This window comes from Lutjanus erythropterus, chromosome 7 (assembly GCF_056507025.1).
Source record: "Lutjanus erythropterus isolate fLutEry1 chromosome 7, fLutEry1.hap2, whole genome shotgun sequence".
Taxonomy (NCBI): domain Eukaryota; kingdom Metazoa; phylum Chordata; class Actinopteri; order Lutjaniformes; family Lutjanidae; genus Lutjanus; species Lutjanus erythropterus.
The window spans coordinates 37,292,995-37,314,658 of NC_139323.1; the positions used below are offsets into that span (position 1 = coordinate 37,292,995).

The following is a 21,664-nucleotide window of genomic DNA, read 5'->3' on the forward strand; positions in this document are numbered from 1 at the left end:
ACAGATCTTGTGGAGTTCTATTGAGATTATTGCACCCAAAATGATTCAATCTGAGGGAATTTTTTACAACCCTGAGCTAAAATTTGCAAGAATTTTGTGTTTTATTGTGTAAAATATACTGTAAGATAGTCAGATGCTTGTGTGAAATCAGTCTGTAAGGTGACCTCGGTGCTTCTGATTAGAAATATATAGGTTTTAGTCACATAAACTGGGGAAGTTTGGTTTAAAGATGCACAATATGGAATTTGTATGTAGTAATTTTTGTATTAAACAGCTGCATGCCACAACAGGAGTTGTGTACTTGCTCAGATTTTGTTGATTTGGTCCTCTTTTCTTCATTTTTGTGGTTCTACTACGGATAACTAGGCAATGTACTTTAATGTTTTCTTTTTCTCTTTGGTTTTATGATCAGAAGTCTCTACAGGGCGCTTTATTTTGAAAAATGAACAGATTCTCTATGCCATCTCTGTGTCTGACTTCCTGCCTGCTCCATCTGCTCTGTGCAGCTTGACGCGACATCCATAAAAAAATAGACTAGGCTCAAATTTGAAGTGGAACAGAGCGGAGAGATGCTTCTGAGATGTGTTGAGGGCCCTGCCATTGGAATCACAAGCACTGTGCAGAAAAAGGCCACGATCAGCTCCAGTGGCCACGACATAGCGGTGCGATCAAGCTGTAAGATGCAGTGAGCCAAAATGGATCAATTAATATTCCACAGCTCTGACCAAACCAAATTTAACATCCTTATTAAAACAAAAACAAATATTTTTTTCTGACTAGGGCTGCGCAATTAATTAAAATATTATTGAAAGTGTAATATGGCCAATATCCGAATTGCAAAAGCTGAAATAAACGTGTGACAAAACAGCATTATTGTTGCACTGTAGTGCTGTAGAGATACCCTGGTCTACAAATCTTTTTTCTCCAGATGTAAGAAGTTTGCTTGTTACAGACCCCAACAAATGTCACATCATCATGACTCTTGTTTTAAGTGTAAATCAAAATTGTGATGCAAAAATGTTATTCATATTTGTCAAAATAGTCACAATATGATATTTTACTATATTGTGCAGCCCAAGTTCTGACTCTTAAAATCTGACAAATCAAATATTATTATGCTTGATGTTTATAATACTTTTTTGTTATAATTTCATTATTGGAATGATAAATAATAATATAAATGTCTCATATTTACTGTGCATCCCTAATTTGGTGAGAGAACTGATAAACAACGGGCAAACACTGCCTGACACGATATGTTACGGGGAAATGAAGTCTCTACCTATGTAGGTGGAGTCTGAAGCTGGATTTTAACTTGATTTTGGCTGGTGAAAGTGGTTATTAAATGGAATTTTTGGGAAGAAAACTGCAGTGCTTGAAAAAAAGCAAAATGTTTCCAATATTATTATTTTGTAGAAAATGTGCATGAGCTTACTTGTAAATATTAGAGGGATTGGTACAATTTTCTTTATTTCTTGAGATCAACATCCACAAATTCCTGTAGGTGCCTGGAAGTGATTTTATAACGTGTGACTGGAAACAGAGGGCTACGAAACACAGGGAAAGTGGCACAATATTCCAGGAAACACAACCCGTATGTGTCACAAATGCAAACGGAACACGCTGCTAAGAAAGCGATGGCAGCAGATCACAAAAACCAGCAGGGGAAAGTTGGCCTTTGCTCGGTTTTTAGTCAGTTTGGTCCATTTTCTTCCTAATCAAGAGCAGACCGACATATGTGGTGCCGACACATGTGGGTTTTACATGGTAATATTCAGCAATGTGCTCATGCAATCTGGAGCCTCAATAAATGTATTGTGGGGGCAGAGAGAACGCCATCAAACTGTTTTCCATTGCTCTCACTCGTTCGACTCGTGAGGATGACGATGAGGTTAAATGTATGTACCATAACAACAGGAACGTGTCTGGCTTTTGTGACAACTGATGCAATTTCCATTTGAGGTAAAGTAAGGACAGAACTGACAGAGCCCTTTTACAACACGATGATAAAAACATACACCGGAATATAACTGCAGAGTTCAAAGTCAAACAGAATGCATTTGATCTCAAGCTATAAAAATGATTATAAAATCAAAGGGAGGAAAAAAACAGAGGAGACCGAAAGAGAAAAGGAGGAAAGTGTGAGTAAAGAAGCGCAGGAAAGACTGCGAAAACATCTCTGTACACATTGGCAGCTAATTATTTCCACCTCAGATCAATGTCCTCTCATTTTAATAATTCAGAGGATAAGAAGAATAGAAAAGATAATACAACTTCCTAATTAAAAACCGGTTGCCATGGCGATTGCCGTTTTCAGCATTTGGCAAGTATTCCACAATAAAAAATGGATTCCAAAGTTTAAATGGTGTGAGCTTTGTGTGGACATGTTTGTTTAAACCAGGTCAGTTTGTGTACTAGCAGATTCTTGCAGCTTCATCTGGTGTGTTGTATGTTTTGTGTGTGTGTGTGTGTGTGTGTGTGTGTGTGTGTGTGTGTGTGTGTGTGTGTCCAACAGACCTGAGTTGAGGTCCCGTCCAGGGTTGAAAGCTCGGCTGTTGACGGTGGGGGAAAGTCTGTCACAGCAGATGGTCTTGGAGACGTTGGTATTGAAGTTTCCATCAAACCTAAACGCACACAAACAGGCAACATTTGAGAACTTTATGGAGCGTATCGGGCTCATTTGTTGGTGGAGCAGCTCTGACTTTTTCTCTCAGCACTAACAGATTTACTACTCCACAGCTTTATTTCCAATAAAACCAAACCTGCAGGTCTGCAAATACCTGCGACGTCATGTTTTAATAACTAAAAAAGCTTGACTGAGAACTACACGATTTACACAAACGGTGAAGAAATCAGTGTGAAACCATGAAGTTAATCCAATTATGCGAAACATCTGTTGAAGCTAATAGACCCCGCTTGTTTCATTTGAGCTGAATTGTATCGGTGGCTGTATCATCTGTTGCCCAGGCCTCATATTAAAGTGGGAGTTATGGCAAGTGAATAATATTTTCCACGGAAAACTGCTTGAATTCCACTTTTCTCCCGACAAAGCTAATACCCAGTTCCCTGAATACATGTGAATGTGATTGTAGGAGGGTCTGCCTGCTCAATCTGATGATTCAGCCACAACCTGCTGTATAAGACGCTTTGTCTTGTTTTTTAATTTTGTCTCCTCATTCCCTTGCCCTTACTTGCAAACCAAACAAAATCACTGTTTGCCTTTGAGCTATTGTTTTTCAGCAGTTATGGTAGATAGTAGCACTTCTTGATGTGAAATCTAGGTGTACTTTGATTACAATATTTACAACATTCTCCATGGTTTTTCTCTAGCTAAATACAGACATAAATAATATAGAGGTAAAAGACAATGCTAGGGTAGGATGTAGAAATAGAGCTTCAACGATTAGTTGATTATTTGATCAAAAGAAAATTAGTTGTCAGCTATTCTGATTTCAAGAATAAGGGTCGGGTAAACATTTGCTGCTTCATTTTGTCATTTATGATTAAAAATAAATGAAGGGTCTTTACGCTTTGGACTGGGATTGGACAAAAGAAGCAACATTAAGACGTTGCTTTGGGCTCCAACTCTATTAAAAGATTAATATAACCCGGGGAAAGTTCTTGCTGCGAATTCTCTATTAAAATATAGTTAGAAAACACTCCCAGTCTGAACAGATGTATTTGTCTTCCATGCTCCGGCGTCATTCATAAGCAAGAAACCGCTTCGCTGGACACAAATTCAGTGTATGTGCCTGGGAGGATGACTTATGAAACAGTTTTTAATCGCTTTCCAGGAAAAGACAGACTCTTAAATGCGAGAAAGAGAAAGAGAAAGAGAAAGAGAAAGAGAAAGAGAAAGAGAAAGAGAAAGAACTCCTTTAAAACAACTTTTTTGTCATTGTTGGACCAAATACTGGCATACAGGTGTCATTTGGCGCAACACATACATGTAAACATTTATTTTATTTATTATATTTTATTTTGTAGACTGCTACAATCTAATATATGTAAAAAAAAAAATATACTGTAAAGGGCTGACAGAGTCACTCCCACAGTCCTATTCAGGATTATAGCATGAAAGTGGGAACTATGATCAGAGAAAATGATAAAATAATTGCTTTAAATATCTGCATCAGCCTCAACATGAATACAGTATACGGCTGATGCACAGTCAGATTGTTTGTTTGCGCTTTTCTACTCAAGCTTGTGTGGCGCTGAGATTTATTATAAATTTTAATGAGCCTCAGAAATTCAGTCATTCACCAAACCTGCTAATCAACCAGGCTGAAAACAGCTGATTAACTCAAATCTGTCTCCTCGGTGTGATTGTTAATTTAATTTGGCCGTAAACATAAATATTATCTAACATTCTCTTTCTCTCGCTAAATAAATTAATAATGAGCACTGAGGATACGTCTCTAATGGCATTTATACGCTCGCAAAACTTTGACAAAAATGGGATCAGCAATATTTTCTTCATCTGCAAACCAAATGAGCTCATAATGAACAAATGTGTTTAAAAATGTTGTGTTGGTCATAATTCCCAGTTGCTTTCTTGTTCTGCTGTAGTGTAAAAGTAGGGCTGGGCAATATACTGATTGTATATCGATACTGTGGTGAGATGTAACAGAAATGTTGGTTTAAATGTAACGTGTATGTTGCATTTTACCACTGTATATGTTCGAAGTCATGCTAATTTAAACTACTCTATGCTGTTGGATAGTTTCATGAAAAGATTTCAAACTAATTAATTAAATTTTTTTTTGATATTTAAAGTAATTCATTTTACAAAGGACCCTTTTCTACCCTGCAGTGACTTTATAATTAGAGCTTTAGCAATCATTCCTTATTCACACTATTTCCTTTTCACAAACAATTTGCGGCCGCTCTATATTCAAATCCCTAGAAATAGCATTTCAGTTTATGCATGCAATATGAATCAAATACTCTCTTGATGTGTGTCTTGGTATTCTGTGCTGAAATGGTGCAAATATTTTTTTAATACTTGCTTAATATCTTTGTATTTGACTACATCTCACATGTGTTGTTCTTCCATATAACTGAATAGATCCAAGGGACATATGTGAGGGGGGTCCCTGGTATATTTTCTGTTTAGTAAGGGCTCCTTGGCTGAGAAAAAAATGCAAAAACTCTGGTTTAATCTACAGCAAGGCATCGTAATCTATAAGATTATCCCATGTTTGCATGATCTGAGAATTTACGGTATGATCTTTTAGAGAAAAAATGTGTGTTGAGGTATATAGTTTACATTGCAGCATAGCCTAAAAATATTGACATATTATTTCTAACTCATATCGCCCAGCCCAGTGTAAAAGATGCAGCCTTGTAATGCAGTGTTGTCCTCCAGCATACACACACCCAAGTGTGTTAAAGAGGTGTCAAAAGAATGAGACACGTGTTGCAATCAGCACATCTTAAACACATGGTTTTTCTACAAACATCTTCAGACATATCACTTTTCAATAATTTGTTTTAGTGTTAAGCAACAGTATAAGTTATTTTAAAGTGTCTCACGTGTGTGTGTGTGTGTGTGTGTGTGTGTGTGTGTGTGTGTGTGTGTGTGTGTGTGTGTGTGTGTGTTGATGGTAAGGCCTGGTTTCCAGAGCCTGTATCTCTGGTTTTAAGAGCTGACAAAAGGGGAGGTATGCAGAGGAGCAGCCCGCTCTGCACTGCACCAAGCCTGGGTGCTTTGATCCTTCCATCCCTCCAACTCGACCCACTCCCCCTCCTCTTCCTCCTGGCTTAGCAACATACAGACACACATGTGCACACGTAAACACACACACACACACACACACACACACACACACACACACACACACACACACACTCTCTCTCTCTCTCTCTTTGGCTCCCTCTGCTTGCAGACCTGGCACTGGCCCGGTTTGATTGACAGGTGCTGTGATGTACAGGCTGCGTTTGAACTTCACTCATTTAGAGTCCCATAAGGCCAAAGTCATTACCATTCTCCTTCAACCCACTTTGCATAGAAGGGGTGGGCAGTGCGCTCAGCAAAAAGCGTGCCAGATAAAAAATACATTTGCAGCCGCTTTGAATTCCACATCAAAAAAACATATGAGAACGAGAGCGAGGCAGAGAGGGAGCAGGGAGGAGGCTGAGGCTGATCAGACATCTTAATGAGGGCAAAAAAAAATCTGCTTTTCAAAAAGGCTGGACTCGCCAGACACAAGCAAAAAACAACAACAACACAAGCCTGATTTGATTTACAGAATATAAAGAATAAATGTCTAAATCCAAACTCTTATCCCTGAATGTTCCAAACTGAATGTGCACTGCTTTAAATAATTCTTCCACTGAATATGCATATTAATAATGTATTGTAGGAATGCTTGCTTGATTACCATACCTCCCAAAGGGGATTATTCTCTATGCAGTAATTAGAAATGATCCCGAAGACAATTCAACAGCACCAGTAACGGGCCTGTGAGTGTCCTTGAGAAAGATTTCAACAACAATTTATTGATGTGTCTTTGAATTTTCACTGAAATCTGGCATTTTTTCTTTACAGAAACATATACATTGCATCAGTTTTGACGAGGCAAATGGGGCCTTGCAAGAGAAAAACACAGTTTTTACAATTCTGGAAATACAAATCTTCAGTAAGACAGCGGAGAAAAGACATGACGCCCTGTGTCTTATAGCACAGAGTGAAGCAGACACCTCTAAATAAGGCAGCACCTGCCGTGTAGCCGTCCGACTGTTTATAAAATCCATTTTATTAAGCTGTATCCTGCAGCAGGAACCATGTATATCCACAGAGGAGGCAATCACACACCATTCAAACAGCCCAGTGAGTACAATTACCTTGAAGAGGCTTGCCGTTGTGCGAGCTCCAACGTCAAGAGTAATACCCTTTCTAATGCGTTTGCAATCCCTCAGTGAATAGCAGCGGTACAGCAGGCAACATGCTAGCTGGAGAATGAAGAGTGCTTAAAGAAAGCTTGATCCAAGCAGATCTGATAGCGATATCAATACATGGAGTGGATTTTGGTCTTGTTTGGTGTCCAGTGGCTCTTAAGAAGGGAGACACGGGAGAAAAAGGCCTGGTTAATTTTGATCCTGACTGACTGAATTAAACTCAGAGGCATTTCTAATATTCTGGCCTCCCCCGTGTGTAAATGTGGGTGGTGAAAATATTAGCAACACTTTTCAAAATCCTGCAATCTGAGTGCAACAATGCCACTAAAATAGGTTTTATTGCAAGGCTACTGCATTGAATTGACCCTTCTTAAGCTCCAATAACAGTTAAGCGAGTTTGGTACCCAGTGGAACCTCAGCTTTCTCATTTCCTGTTTTCTGCAGATACGCTACATGCTAGGCTATTAAGCAAGCTAATGTTACCAAAATGCTAGCTAATTAGATAGCTGATCTACATCAATTGTTAGGCCCTAACTAGCTAGTTAACTACCATTTTGCGCTGTAGCAAAATGCTAGCCAACTAGTCTACATCAGTTGTTAGCTAGCTAGTTACATCTGATAGATAATGGTAGCAAAATGCAAGATAACTAGCAAACTAATCTACATCATTAGCTATCAGCTCTAACTAGCTAGCTAATGTTAGCAAAACACTAGCTGACAAGATAGCTACCATGAGCTAACTTTTTAAACAAATTCAAAATTTCACACATAGCATATTTAAATACTACAAAAAGGAGAAAGCTGACAGAAGTTCTGAAAGTGATAAAATACTGCTTATCACAAATGTAGCTGAAATAATGTCACTGATTGCCAGAAACTGTTAATGACTGGCTAATCTTGTTGCCATTGGCACTATGTTATATTTGCCATCCTTTCTATTCCCTGTTGCATTTAGACCCTCACACTGCTGTGCTGTCCATTAACCAGGGTAATGGAGGATCAACTGGGATCGGACTGGGGGTATCATCAAGGATTGATTACAGACCAGGCAAATGGGGCCAGAGCCCAGGGGGCCTCTGAGAGTGGGCCCCCTCAGCCCTGGCTGACCTGAGGGGGATCCTTATAGTCAGAGGTCTTTAGGCACCACAAATGTTAAATCCATGTTACCACTTGAATCTGATATGATGTCATTACACCACAATGTTAAATAAATACAGTACTTAATGAGGGCTTCAGGCTGCAGGATGGTCTTTTGTTTTTTCTCCAAAATCACCCAGGTTATTCTGCCACCAGCAGCTGGTACATCAAATTTTATTACAGCTGTTTTGTGCTTGTTGATTTAGTTTCTCTGCAATCAGTTTACTGATAACCAAGGTAAGAGTCTGAATGGGTTTAAAGGACGTAGTAAAGAAGAAGACTGAAGGAGGGAAGAGGAAGAGTTTGACATTAACAGCGACATGTGGAGGGAGACTGGAAAGTTTTGATAGTGGCCCAACATTCACACCTGTTAAGGTCACTTAAACAAACCCCCTCTTAGCCTGCCTGGTATTTTTCTTGCCATCTTCATCTCTAATGTGCAAAGAGGAGTATCACCATCGTGCTGAATGAGCAGCCAGAACATCAGCTTGATCTGAAGGTCTTAACTCTGAGTAACCGCTCACTGCTGCCACGTATACTCTTGATGTGGACTGTAAATCTGCCAATAGGTCGGATAGTGTGAATTCCTCTCAGGAAACAGGAGCTCTGTATTAGCACTATGGTGTCTTTAATCTTTAAGTGTAATTTATGAGCAAAGGTACTGGAAATTCTGCAATATCATCCCTCATATGATATTACTTATTATTGCATACCAAGCACCATTAGGTATCTGTTCACCAAGCTAGATGCATGAAAAAAAACACTTGTGACTTTGTCATGTTGGGACGCAGCGAAGGTAGGTGTGCAACCAACATGTGTATAACACTTTTAACCTGCAGTTAATACAATTAATGATTTGTCTGTTTTGTGATATAAGTTGGAGTCCTTTTAACATATTGCAGAAAAAAAAAAAATGATTCCAGCTACTTATTCCTTGCCCAAACACGGAGGTTGCATATCTTATGCGTATGGTTTTAGAAAGTCAAATCCTGGTGCATGAAGCTGGAACAAGGTTACAAAATGTTTTTCCTTAAAATCCTTCTAGACACAGTAACCAAGGTAGTAAGTTTTGGATAGCTGGTGGGATTAATCGGCCATGAATTCTCAAACAACAGAATACCTTTGGTGCCCTCAATTTTCATCTAGCACCATCATCATCACCTCTGTTTCCCCCTCAATACGTTTTTTATGACCAAATAGCAGCAAATTCTTCTTTGAGCATACAGGTGTTATTGAAGCTCCTATTTACATGGAACTAGCATAACCAGGGGACCTCATGGGATTTAGAAATTACTCTCCTTCTTGGTGTTTCATGTGGTGCATTCACACTGGATAAGTGAAGCTGAATTTTATTTTATTTAGTAATCGCTTCCTGCACGGCAAGCGCAATGAGCCTTGTCATTGCACTGCAACTGCCAACGAAGTCTCCCTAATTCCTGACTTGGAAAAGAGGCAGAAAAAGGTGTGGAAAAAAACAAAAAACCTTATGACTCCAAATCACAGAGATGCTGATTTGCATATGACTAATATCATCACAGGACCTCTGCATTTGGTGAAACGTGGTAGATAATCTGCAGTGGAATTTTTACGTTACAAATTATGGACATGGCAGATTTGCATGAGATTAAGATCGCATACTAATCCTATCTGCAATTATTACACATTACTAGAGGTCACCAGGTAAAACTAATCCTACATGAATAGAGCTTATGGGAAAAAAAACCCCAAACTCTGCACTGATGTTTAAGATGCTGCTGGTCAAGGACTGTGATTTGGACATGACTGCAGGCAGCCAGAACGGCCCGGTCATCTTTAGGGACACATTGCCATGTTTTGTGTCCCTCTACCTTTCCTCTACCTTTCTCTTCTTCTATTTTGGTGAAGCAGCTGTTAGTTTTCCTCTTAAAAGAACTCTTCAGGATCATATGAACAGCATTTTCCTGGCACAGTCCGTTTACAGCTTATCTCCTCTTGAACTACTGGTGAAATGAGACTGTTACATGCCATCTGGGCTGCTCCCAAGCACACTTCTCACTTTTACAACTACATCGCAGTGGAACTGTTGAAATGAGGACCTGGAGATTACATGTTAAAAATATAAACATACAAACACCCGTGCACAGACGTCAACCCCGTGAGTTGCACAAATTTGCTATTTTCAGGTACAGGCTGTCGTTGAGGGCGAGCGATGATTAAAGCATACCACGGGGCACTAAGCACTGCCCTCGGTGGCCTCCCTGTGAAATGATAGCCTACTAGCTTGACTGCTAACAGACATAGACACCCTGTGAACCACCTGATCCCCCTCTAAACTGGCTGACCTGACTGAGACCCCTAAAAGCAGCTGATGCCTGAGACTAATGAAGGACACTCTGAAGTGGACTACAGGGAGCTGAAGTCCCGTCCCAGTTCTGGCATGGATCCTGTTCAACCACAAACATGATATTAGGGTTTTTCTGTCTATTTTCTTTTCTTCTTTCTTTTTAAATTTTTTTCCCACTGCATTTTTTACTTTTAATTTAATATGCTTCATTGTCAACATTGGGAATGGCATTCAACAAAATTCCTAGGCTGGACGCAAACCAGGAACATTGTGGCTGTGACATGGTTGGCAACTTCTAGGCTCCCAGGGCGCCACTTTTGTCCAATCTTTTCGAAATAAATGGGTTGACCACAGCTGTATTGTACTTGAACTTGACCATATATCGACCCGCCCATCTGTCTGTGCCTGTTTGTGAGTTAAGCACATACATGTCTTCCCGTCTCCTAATGCATTTCTCTTAAATTTTGAGTCTGCCATTATTTCCACGTGGCCAAATTACATCACAAGCAGGTGAATGGCACAGATTTTGTCTTGTAACAATCACCTGAACTCAGCAAAAGCGATGCTCATGCTTTATAAGGACGGGTTACTCTCTATCACAACTGTAAAGTAGCCTCAGTAAACCCCAAAATATTCAAGAAATCAGAACAAAGACCATCACGGTAACAGTTACCTAGTTTAGCTCAGAGTTATCAGTGTTAACACTCATCTGTGCTGCTCAAAGAATCGGAATCGGGAATAGTTAGGAACCGGACAAAATAAAAGTCCAAACAATACACAGCCATACATTTATCACGTGAATGATAAACCTGTCAGATCCCCAGGGGACAAACTAAATACCTGCAGCACTGTTTCTAAATTATTTCGAGCATATCTGTACGTACACATACATGTAAGTTCTTGTTACGCATCAGCCAGCATCACAGTTGGCGATAGATCTGCAATAAGCTGATATCAGCTGATATACCAGCCTACTGAAAACAAGAATGGTTCTGTTGGTATTAAAAGACTACAGTTCCTATCAGTTTTAGACAGTAGGAATATATCAAACCCTAACCTAACCTAAGAGACGCCTGGTTCCACAGCTAGTTTCCCTGATGCAGTGTGCTCAGGAAGAGGGAGCTAAATTATTCTACAGACTGCTCCTTAAAGTATCTCACGATCCTGCATAAACCCCCAAAAAATGAAAGTGAGAGAGATCTGTGCCTTTTCCTTCCCTGAGGAAGATCCTTTGAAGTTCAGGGATCTGTCAGACTCAGCTTCAGTTTGGTATGTCCACCTCCCCACCACCACCACCACCACCACCCCCCATGCGACTCCCCCTGCATCGTTCCATCCTTCCTACCCACGTCTTATATAATCTTTTCTGCAGCAATTTCTGCCTTGAACTGTCTCTCGTGGCTGTAAATCCATCGTTTTAGACCTGTGCTCCGAGTGCACATGTCGGGACATAAATACAACATGTTTGCATGAGAACAACTGTTGAATGCATGTACAGCATGTCATGTCTGCTACAGGTGGCCGGTGGCCCTGAGCCAGGCAGCCTCCTCTCTGCACGGCTGAAGAAAAGATAGGTGACCTTGCAGCCTGTGAAGTCTGCAGTGCGAAAACTTCAGAGAGCAATAACTGGTTACATCGGCTGATAAAGGGGAGGGAGATAGACAGAAATGGAGAGGGAGGGTGGGAGTGAGGGGTAGAGACAGCTGCTGCTCTGTAGATTAGAACTGAAAGCAGCTCTGACTCTCTGAGCTCAGCTTTGAACTGTGTTTTTGCCTGCTGGAGTTGGTGATTGGCTGAAAATCTGGGTCTATAGGAGGGGGCAATTTTAAAACTCCTAAAGAGTGTTGTCATAAAGACTTGCGTAGCTTTTTTTAGTCCCCAGACTGCATTTATAAAGAAACACGATGAAGATAATACACTGAAATTGTATTCTGTGTCATATTATCAAAGTAATATTGGAATTTGTGTTGCAGAAGGTTTAGAAGATTTTTCAAAATCAAAACACAAATCTAGCAAATATTTGGGCTGGTCGATATGGCTTATAAATAGTATCTTGATATTTTTAGGCTATGGCTGTAGCAAAATATCGACACACTTTAATATAATGATATTGTGTTTGCAATACCGTATATTCAATGCTGATATGTTTTGCAATACTGTATCAATTCTCAGAAACACTCTATCATGATATTTTGATACATGCAAAGATTCGTAGCAGTATTTCCTTTTATGTTTTTGTATTTAAATCCTCAACTGAGATATAGCAGTGTTGTTATCTATACTTTTAACTCAGATTTTATGCATATGGTAGTAGTAAGGGGTTGGGGAAAAAAAATCTGCAGGGCATTGTGATTATTTTTTTACAACTCCTGAATCAATTTTTTTTAATACAACTATCTCATGCTTAGTCTATTAGCTCAATGCTAACACATAAAGAGAATTCCCATTAACATGCTAATGGAAATTAGCAGATTAGAACAGTCTGATGAGTTCAGAAAAGTACATCACTTTACTGTAATGACGCCCTTAAAACAAGGAAAAGACAACATGATGCAATATAACAATATCCAATATGTAGTCTTACGTCACAATACCAATATAATAGTGATATATTTTCCATCCCTAGTGATTATAAGTTGATGCAGATACCGCCATCAAATCTCCAGGGTTCAAAAACACTTAATTATACATGAAAACGCTGACATCTTCCAGCCTCCCTGGGCTCCAAGCACCATAAAACTTTTTAATGTCAACGCACACTGCAGCAAAGCAACAACTGGCACAACTACTGACTGCTTGAATAGGTTCTGGAATAAGGGTAGAGTTTTAAAAACGCTGCCAAAAATCAGAGCTTGCCAGTACTGCTCAAGGCTGTAAATTATGTGATGTAATCCAATGGTGATCAAAACAAGTTTAAACAAAGGAGAGATGGGGATTTGGTGTGTGTGTGTGTGTGTGTAGTTGAAGCATAAAGCAATGTATAGAAAGCTGAGTGCAGGTGCAAACAGTGGGAGGTGGGTTTACAGACAGAGACCGAACCTCCTGCAGAGATTTGTGTGCGAGCGTTATGAGAGAGACCAGGAAAGAAAGAGTGTGTGTGTGTGTGTGTGTTTGTGTGTGTTACAGAGAAAGTTACTCACTCCATCATCGACGCAGGTATGGAGCAGCAGTCTTGTATTGCAGTGAGCGGGGAGGTGAGGTGAGCGGTGTACGAGGCCTCCACCACCTGTTTGTTCCTGTTCACCACATCCAAGTAGCGGTTGAACTTTTCCCGAATCTTTTTGGCGAGCTGTACAAAACAAACACAAAAGGCAGACAACAATTAGTGGTGATGCCTAAATTTAATCGCTCATTTCCTGTTTTACAAGACTGATCAAGAAACCTCTCACTTTCCAGGCTAAATGGGGATGTTATCTAGCTCCCAGTCTGCCTGAAACCTGCCAAGCTAAAGCTTTAAGGAGCCAAAAGATAACAAGTATCGCATCAAGGATCAGCAAAAGTATGCACACACACACACACACACACACAGACACACACACAGGCAGCTCAATATTAGTGATACTTAAAAATGCCTGTTCATGCACTACTCATCTGACAGTGGGACCTGGTAAAAGTAGCGATTACAGCTTGGGTTTTGTTAACCATTGTTGTGAGGTGTTGCACATAAATAGCACATGTTTGTGGGAATGGCGTGACCTCGGTGACACCAGAATACCAGCAGCCTGCTGCACCAGCTGTGCATCAGTTCAAACTTAGTCTAGTTATAACATAAATTACTGCAAAGCTGACAACAATAAAACCACAGAGATAAGTCACAACAAAACTCTGAGCAAAACTAAAATAGTCGACACATGCCCCATGAGTAGGTATAAATCAGAAAATGTTACAGAATTACACTCACTGATGGTAAAACAGCAGTTGTTCTGCTACAAAGCACCTTTTTTTTAATTAACTGCAGCCATAGGGATTCTCAATGAATATCACGGGAAATGCATATTATTATTTTGTTCACTACATCTGAGCCTCTGTACATTAAGATTAAGAGCTGTTTAAAACACAAAAATGTGATATTATTGGTCATTTAGTTGGTTTGTGCCATGAGAAATGGATCATTTTTGGTTACTGTATCAGCTGAAAAAAAAATCCATAATGCACACCTTTAAATTTATGTAATTTATTTATGAAATTTCACTTTCAATCTGGCCTGCCACACTGTGTTTCAATGCCAAGCGGCTCATGCCAGTCAGAAGGCTGAAGTACGTGATATCCATGACAATGCCTGAAGCATTCGTGGTGCAACCAGTTTTAGTCACTGATTTAGTTACTTCTGTCAATTTAATACTCTTTAGAGAACTTACACATATCCAATGCAGCCAAGTGTAGAAACACCAATGTGGTGTCAAATGATTTATGTTATAACACAACCATGCATTATTTTAAAAAGGCCAAAACTTATTACCAACACTATATTGTTAAATAGCTTACATCAAAGTGAAAACTGTAGTAGCACAGATACGTGCTTCATAAATTTATCATAATGTTATAATATTTTAACGCTGCATTTAACTGTGTTTCTGTGAATTACTTCTACTCATTTCCATTTATTTGTTCTTTCTTCCTCCTTTCCTCTGTTTACTCATTATAATTGGCTATATGCATACAAAGTGAATAAAGAAACTGAACCAGAACTGCACTTTATGATATAAAAGTCTTTTCTGTCTTTCATCTTGTATCTTATTTGCTGCTTATTTATTATGTTTCTGTTTTTCTCACACATTACTTTTCTTTTTTTTTTGACAAACCTCAATTCATTTTCTTTGCTGCTGAGCTTATCTCCCTCCTTCTATCTTTTTGCTGCTTTGTTCTCAAACAAGCTTCCTTTCATTGTGACCTCTGCTGCCTCCTCTGTCTTTTTGTTTGAATGTACTGTAAATAACTGACTTCTAAATTTAGCCCTCTTTCAACAGCAATGACACAGCTGATCTCGGGGTAACACAAGAATTGTGTATTGCTGCACACACTGCTGCCTCAACCCACAGCACTTTAATTTTATCCTTAGTTATATTTTCTCATAACCCCAAAGTTGGCAACTCTGGTTTGAAGTGTGATTACAGACTTTTGCATATATATTTATAGACAACGTTCAGGTAAACTGTGAGACTGACATTTTGGAGCAGATGTTTCCACACACACTCAGTTGGTTCTCAACGCGTACATTAACACACACACACACACACACACACACACACACACACACACACACACACACACACACACACACACACACACACACAATTCAATAACCCCGAATGAAGCTGAGCAATATCAAAGACAGCCAGAACTCCGACAGCACAAAGTGTGAAATCCATCACTGTTAGCTGCAGAGCAGAGTGATGGAAGTCTGAGAGAAGGAGGCTGGAAAACAACATACGCTCTCCTTACCAATTTGATGAGAAAATCCACCCTAAAATACAACACAGGACTAACACAAAGTGCACGTTAGGAGTGGAGGCTTTGTAAATATTCATGGGAACGAACAAGTGCATCAAATTGTATTTAAGACAGAAGATTATATGTTATTATTTTAATGCAGCTGGTTCTACCACTTGCTATCTTGTGTAATGAGGTTTTGTATATTTCTTTTTTGGGAGTGCCTTGCATGATCCACATTTTAAAACACACTATGAACTGTTTGTCTAGTTCCTAAAAACATTTTCTCTGTGTCACTTTCATTTAAAAAGAGACAAATCAGACACAAGGACCCGACGAGCGTCTAGTAAGTTTGTGTTTTATGGTGTAATTTAAGCATAAAAAACTGAAAGCAGGAAGGAGCAAAGGAGTGTTTCTAAACAAAAGCAAAACAGCCAATTCAATCAGTTTTTACTGGGGCCCTTAATATAGGCCCCTAGACATGCATACATTATACTTTGTCTTTCTTCCTCTGGTTCTGGTTGAGCACACATCTCACTCCGCTCTTTCAAAATGGGCTTCCAGCTCCTTTGGGGAAACTAATAAGCAGCTCTGCAGCAGCCTCCTGGGGGACATTAATAACCAGCGCACCACCAGCTCTTCACAACAGGTTCCTGTTCTTGCTTTCTTTTGCCAAAATGCCTTGAAAAGATGTTGAGAGGAATTTTGAGTACCTTGTATCCACCGACGCTAAAACATAACACGCATGTAATCTGTTACTGATTATCCTCTTAACATGAACGCCGTCGCACGATCCACTGCTTTACTCACGGTCTGTTAAAAAAAAACTAATCACACATCTAAAATCCATGTGAACTGTGAACGAGTAGATGTGCCTGACGATATAGGACACATCCAACTAGTATATAGTATTTTTGTTGTTACATCCAACCACCACTTTAACTGATGTAAGAGAATTTACCTGTTTGGCCAGAGACTAAAGAAAATGACAGCTTAAGTTTAACTAAAACTAGCAGTTTGAGTACTTGAGATGTTGCAAGTAGCTTTAGTATATCAAGGATGTTAGCAAAGCAACATAGTACATAAAAGAGGCACAGCAGGACCACTGTATTCAGCTGCAAAATTTAAAATTACGGCTGAAAAGGACAACAGAAATTTTTAAAAAGTCTGCCAATATTATATTTCTCCGCAATTAAAATAACGCGCCAGTCGTCTACCTGGAAGATGTTTTAGTCCATACCTTCGAATTAACTCTTGTTTAAAGGTATCTCATCGTTTATAGCTTAATGTATCATAAAGGGTTCAGTATGCTTTAAGCAGAAATGGGGGGCTTGTGTCCGACAACCTTCTGAAATGAAAGTCCATGCCATCCAAAGATTGGGAGAGGGCGTAGGTGAGGAGGTCGGCACGGTTTGAACTTCTCTCTCAAGCTCTTTTTTTCTGCCATGCGAGCATGGTAGCTCCAGGAATAGTAAGATTTATTATCCAGTTGGTCCACAACTACAATATGCCTGGCGCATTATGTAAATTAAACAAAAGGTTTTTTACTCACACAAAATTTAGTATGTTGTTATCTCTTTGTGTGCTGACAAGTTATACTTTAATTTTCATTACGTTATTTTATTTGTTTGGGCCAGAGTGGCCTTCTGTTCAGCAAAAGTTAACAGTTTTCTGGGTACAAATGAACATGTATTGTTTGACCTTTTCTATACCCAGCTTGTGAGCAAATCAAAGGGGCAAATATACTGTTTGATGATTTGACACAAGCAGAGTCCAATCTACTTCCACTTCTTTTTGGTTTAAAAAAAAAAAAAGACATAAATTGCGAGGTATTACGTGAGCATACTCACACAGAAAATGTCTATAAATGGCAGTGGTCTGAATACCTTCTGAAGCCATTGTAAGTTACCTACTCAGCCTTGCTGAATACAGAAAAGGGCTTATTTCCACAGTAACTGGACTCCCTTTGTTCACATCCCATAATTACCGGTGCCTGCAAAAAGGGCTGTGATTCAAGCCAGAAACAGGGAAATGTAGCACGACCCACTGACCGCTGGTACACCTAATCAGCCGGCCACTATTCATATTAGGGGTTTAACAGGGGCCTGAGGCACAGCCCACAATTACTCCTACTCCACCGCACGGAACACACACACACACACACACACACACAAAAACGCACAAAGACACTAACATGTGCGCTGTCACACACAGACATAAAGTTAAACACACAAACGTGGCACTCCCCCCACACACAGCACAGTCCATGCATGGCAGCATGGCAATTAGCTGCAGTGGACTTTGTATTAAAAAAGAGGAAAATGGGCCAGTGTTCAGCTGAGGAGTGTTTCCATAGCTGCGGGGGGAGAGAGACAGAAGTAAGACTTTTTAACGGAGTGACTTAAGAGAAACCAGAAACTTCGAGCTATGCAAGTTAAAGCTTCGGTTACAGCCTGCCACAGCGCGGCCAAAGCAAACCTGCGCTCTGCAGATTAACCACGCTCTCTCCAAAACACAGGGCTCCTCTCTCCACTCCCTGACCCATCCAACCAGCCTCTGGGGTTTGCAGCACCCGGTGGGGTTGGTTCAGCCGCAGAGCTGGAGTGAGTGGAACGGGTGCACCCTGAAATCTTGTGTTGGGAGTTTTGAGGTTTGCCAGCCAGCTTCCAACCACCATCACTGGCAGTAGTGATTATGGGAACAGCAAGACTTACTTTAGAGTGCAGAGCTGAGGTCTGAATAACAGGGACAATAGTCAAGTTCTGCAGAACTAAGAAAGTCTTGCTTCTCCTTGGATTATCTGATTTTGTTATTGAATTAGTGCATTTTCACCGGTGTGAGAAGTGGACATGTTGCTTCCAATGACTGTCGAAAAGGTTAAACTTGCTCACTGCTGACTTTGTTTGCTCTGCCGGTGGTGATGTAACTATTCAGTATAATTTGATAAAGCGAGGAAATGTCTTTTAATAGAAGGTATGAACTGACGTCACTTTCCCACTAGAACTGAGTGGCAAAAAATCCTGTAACATGGCTGCTTTTGGTAGGAAAACTGTGAAACTGAGAGCATAACAATCCATTATCTGCTTAATTTAAAAGCAGTTGGGCTCGACAGTGATCCTTACAACTTACCAAAGATACAGTGGTTCATGGATTTTTTGTTTTAGGATATCACTGAAGAAACATATCTGAATGCAGCAGTGATGAGGATGCGTGATACGATGTGCAACTGTTGCAAGGAATACAAGTGAAAGATGCTAAATATTTAATTCATAAGTATCTTTAGTCAATACAGTATATAAGGCATGATTTTACCTAAAAATCCAACATACCTGACACAAAATGGCAACCACAAATCCACGTTTCAGTGCCTGGATTCCAGCTGTTTCACTGAACTACAGCATTTTTTTTTTCTTTGCTTTTCGCAGTTTGTAAGAAAGATCACTCTGACTTCCTGTTGAATCTATTTGTACATCAGTTGCACAACAGCTCTTTCTCATGTCAGGTGTGTTTTTGTGTTTTCGTGGCATTCAAGCTGAAAGCTAACGCTATTACAGCGAAATACCATAATCTGTTTATTTGATGTCAAAGCTGATTGTGTGGGTTGTTAAAATTCAACATGTATTCAGATTTATATGTCAAGACCAGAAACTGCAAAGATAACTGCACTGGCATCATGTGAGCATTAGTGGTCTTACACCTACAAGCTGATATCATCAATGAAGGAGTAAATGCAGTAAACCAACAAAATGATGAACACAACAAATCAGCAGTCTGGACCTGAAATAGCGGCGAAATAATATAAATCAAAATCTCATTTTTCACTTGAATGGAACCATTTCTGCTTGTCCTTTTCCTTCCATTTCTTAAATGTCACTGTGTGAAGGCTGCATCCACCTGAGCTGTGACTGACAGCTGAAACACTCCCAACACACAAAGCTAGAGTGGGAGACTGAATACTGATACGATATACCACACAATTTTCAGTAACCATCGTTGAATTTAATGTGTTTTTAGTATTAAAGCTATAATATGTAACATTCCCCATTGTTTAGTTGTGTATTTGCATTATGCAACATGTTTCCAATAATGAGTAATTCCAACCCAGAGAAATACATAATTTATTAAAGGTAACTGTGCATTTCTGGGCGGTACGGTGGTGTGGTGGTTAGCACTGTCGCCTCACAGCAAGACGGTTCTCAGCCAGCTAGGCGGGGTTTGTGGCTCGGGCAGGACCTTTCTGTGCAGAGTCTGCATGTTCTCCGCGTGTCAGCGTGGGTTCTCTCCGGGTACTCCGGCTTCCTCCCACAGTCCGAAGACATGCAGCATAACGGGTCAATTGTTAACTCTACATTGCCCATAGGCGTGAATGCGAGCAGTGAGTGGTTGTTTGTCTTTATGTGTCAGCCCTGAGATGAAGCGGCGACTTGCCCAGGATGTACCCCGCCTATCGCCCAGTGTCAGTTGGGATAGGCTCCATTACAACCAACTGTTGGAGACCTTTCAGTCTGAACCAAGTGAAAATTCTGAAGATCACCACGTTTATTAGAACTCATCCAAAAAACAGGTTTTCCTTGAGGATCAAAGTGGGCGTGTTCTATTCTACAGGTCACTGTGCAGCACCCTCTGTTGATGACATCATTGATTACAATGGTTCCTCCCGTAACTGGTGGAACCCTGGGCTAGTTGCGCCGAAGTTCCAAGAATCTTGAACAGAACCAGGTCATCAACCGGAGCTAATTTAGTGGAAATGGGGCTTGACATACCTGCATTACTGTTAAAGCCAGCAAACCTTATATGACTATGCAAATTCATACTGACTTTAAGAGTTTATATGCTTTACTTTTAAAAATCAAAATATATTGCTTTATTTAACTGGGGAAAGGCATCACTGACATTAAAATTCTCATTGTCCTGGCCACAACAGATGTCTAGTTTTACATAATTAATACAAATAATTACTATTTGTAAGTAATTATCCGTCTTGGGATCCAATCAAGGATTTATTTTAATGAACTGTATATGCTGTATAAAGCCAGGCTGATTTTCAACTCTTTATTGTAAGTCACAGTAGCTCAAGAAGGACAACTGTCAAATGTCCATACTACTTTGTTAAAAACAACCCATCGTGAGCACACTTCATTGCATGCGTGTGAATGGTGGACCAGCATGAAAACATTGGCAGCCGGCAGCATCACTCTGACAGCACATGTCAACGAGTAAAACAAGCAGAATAAATCAATAGAGTCGACTGAAAGAAAAGACAGGAACAGACTCGACGACACAGACAGACAGAGAGAGGGAGGGCTCCTGTCATTTCAGAGAGACAGATGTCTGCATGCCTCTCTGAATAATGAATTTCCAGAGGAGAAACTCGTCTGAGAGGTCGGTGGCTCCTCTCTGCAGCCCCGTGCCCTCTCCCCCCAGCTCTCTACCAGCCCCTCTCTTCCTCTGCAGATCCGCTCCTAATTGAGCTTCAACATTGGCTCATGGACACAGCGACGCTGCCAACTATGCCAGAGCTGTCATCCGAATTAGTTGGCGTCTGCTTCAGAAGGGTTGCAGCTATGGGCACTCAGGAGCTAACCATGGATATAAAAAGTTGAACTATTCCAACGAGGACCCAAAATGAGTCAAAGTCAGTGCTGCTCTGTGGACAGGTGCTTATTAACATCCACCAAATCCATGTGATGACAATCCAAAACTTAAGACTGAGTATTGCAGCTGAGTGTTTCTGTGAAAGGAAATGCTTTAAGACTGAGCCTAATTCATACACTGAGACCTGCACAACAGGTTGTGATTATCCAACCCGCTGTCTTTAATCTGTGAACAAAGAACACAACATTACACTTTCAAATTGCGTGCAGTGCGTGTGCC

The 21,664-nt window shown here is 40.2% G+C and overlaps 1 protein-coding gene across 1 annotated transcript in view; it reads right to left on the bottom strand.

The window, feature by feature from the left end:
- cachd1 (cache domain containing 1) overlaps positions 1 to 21,664 on the bottom strand; it is a 110,640-nt gene that overhangs the window by 48,175 nt on the left and 40,801 nt on the right. The window contains exons 3-4 of the mRNA XM_084723667.1: positions 13,501 to 13,649; positions 2,518 to 2,624 (exon numbers count right to left, since the gene is read on the bottom strand). Of these exons, the coding sequence (XP_084579793.1) occupies positions 2,518 to 2,624; positions 13,501 to 13,649 (256 nt within the window). The remainder of the gene's footprint in view (positions 1 to 2,517; positions 2,625 to 13,500; positions 13,650 to 21,664) is intronic.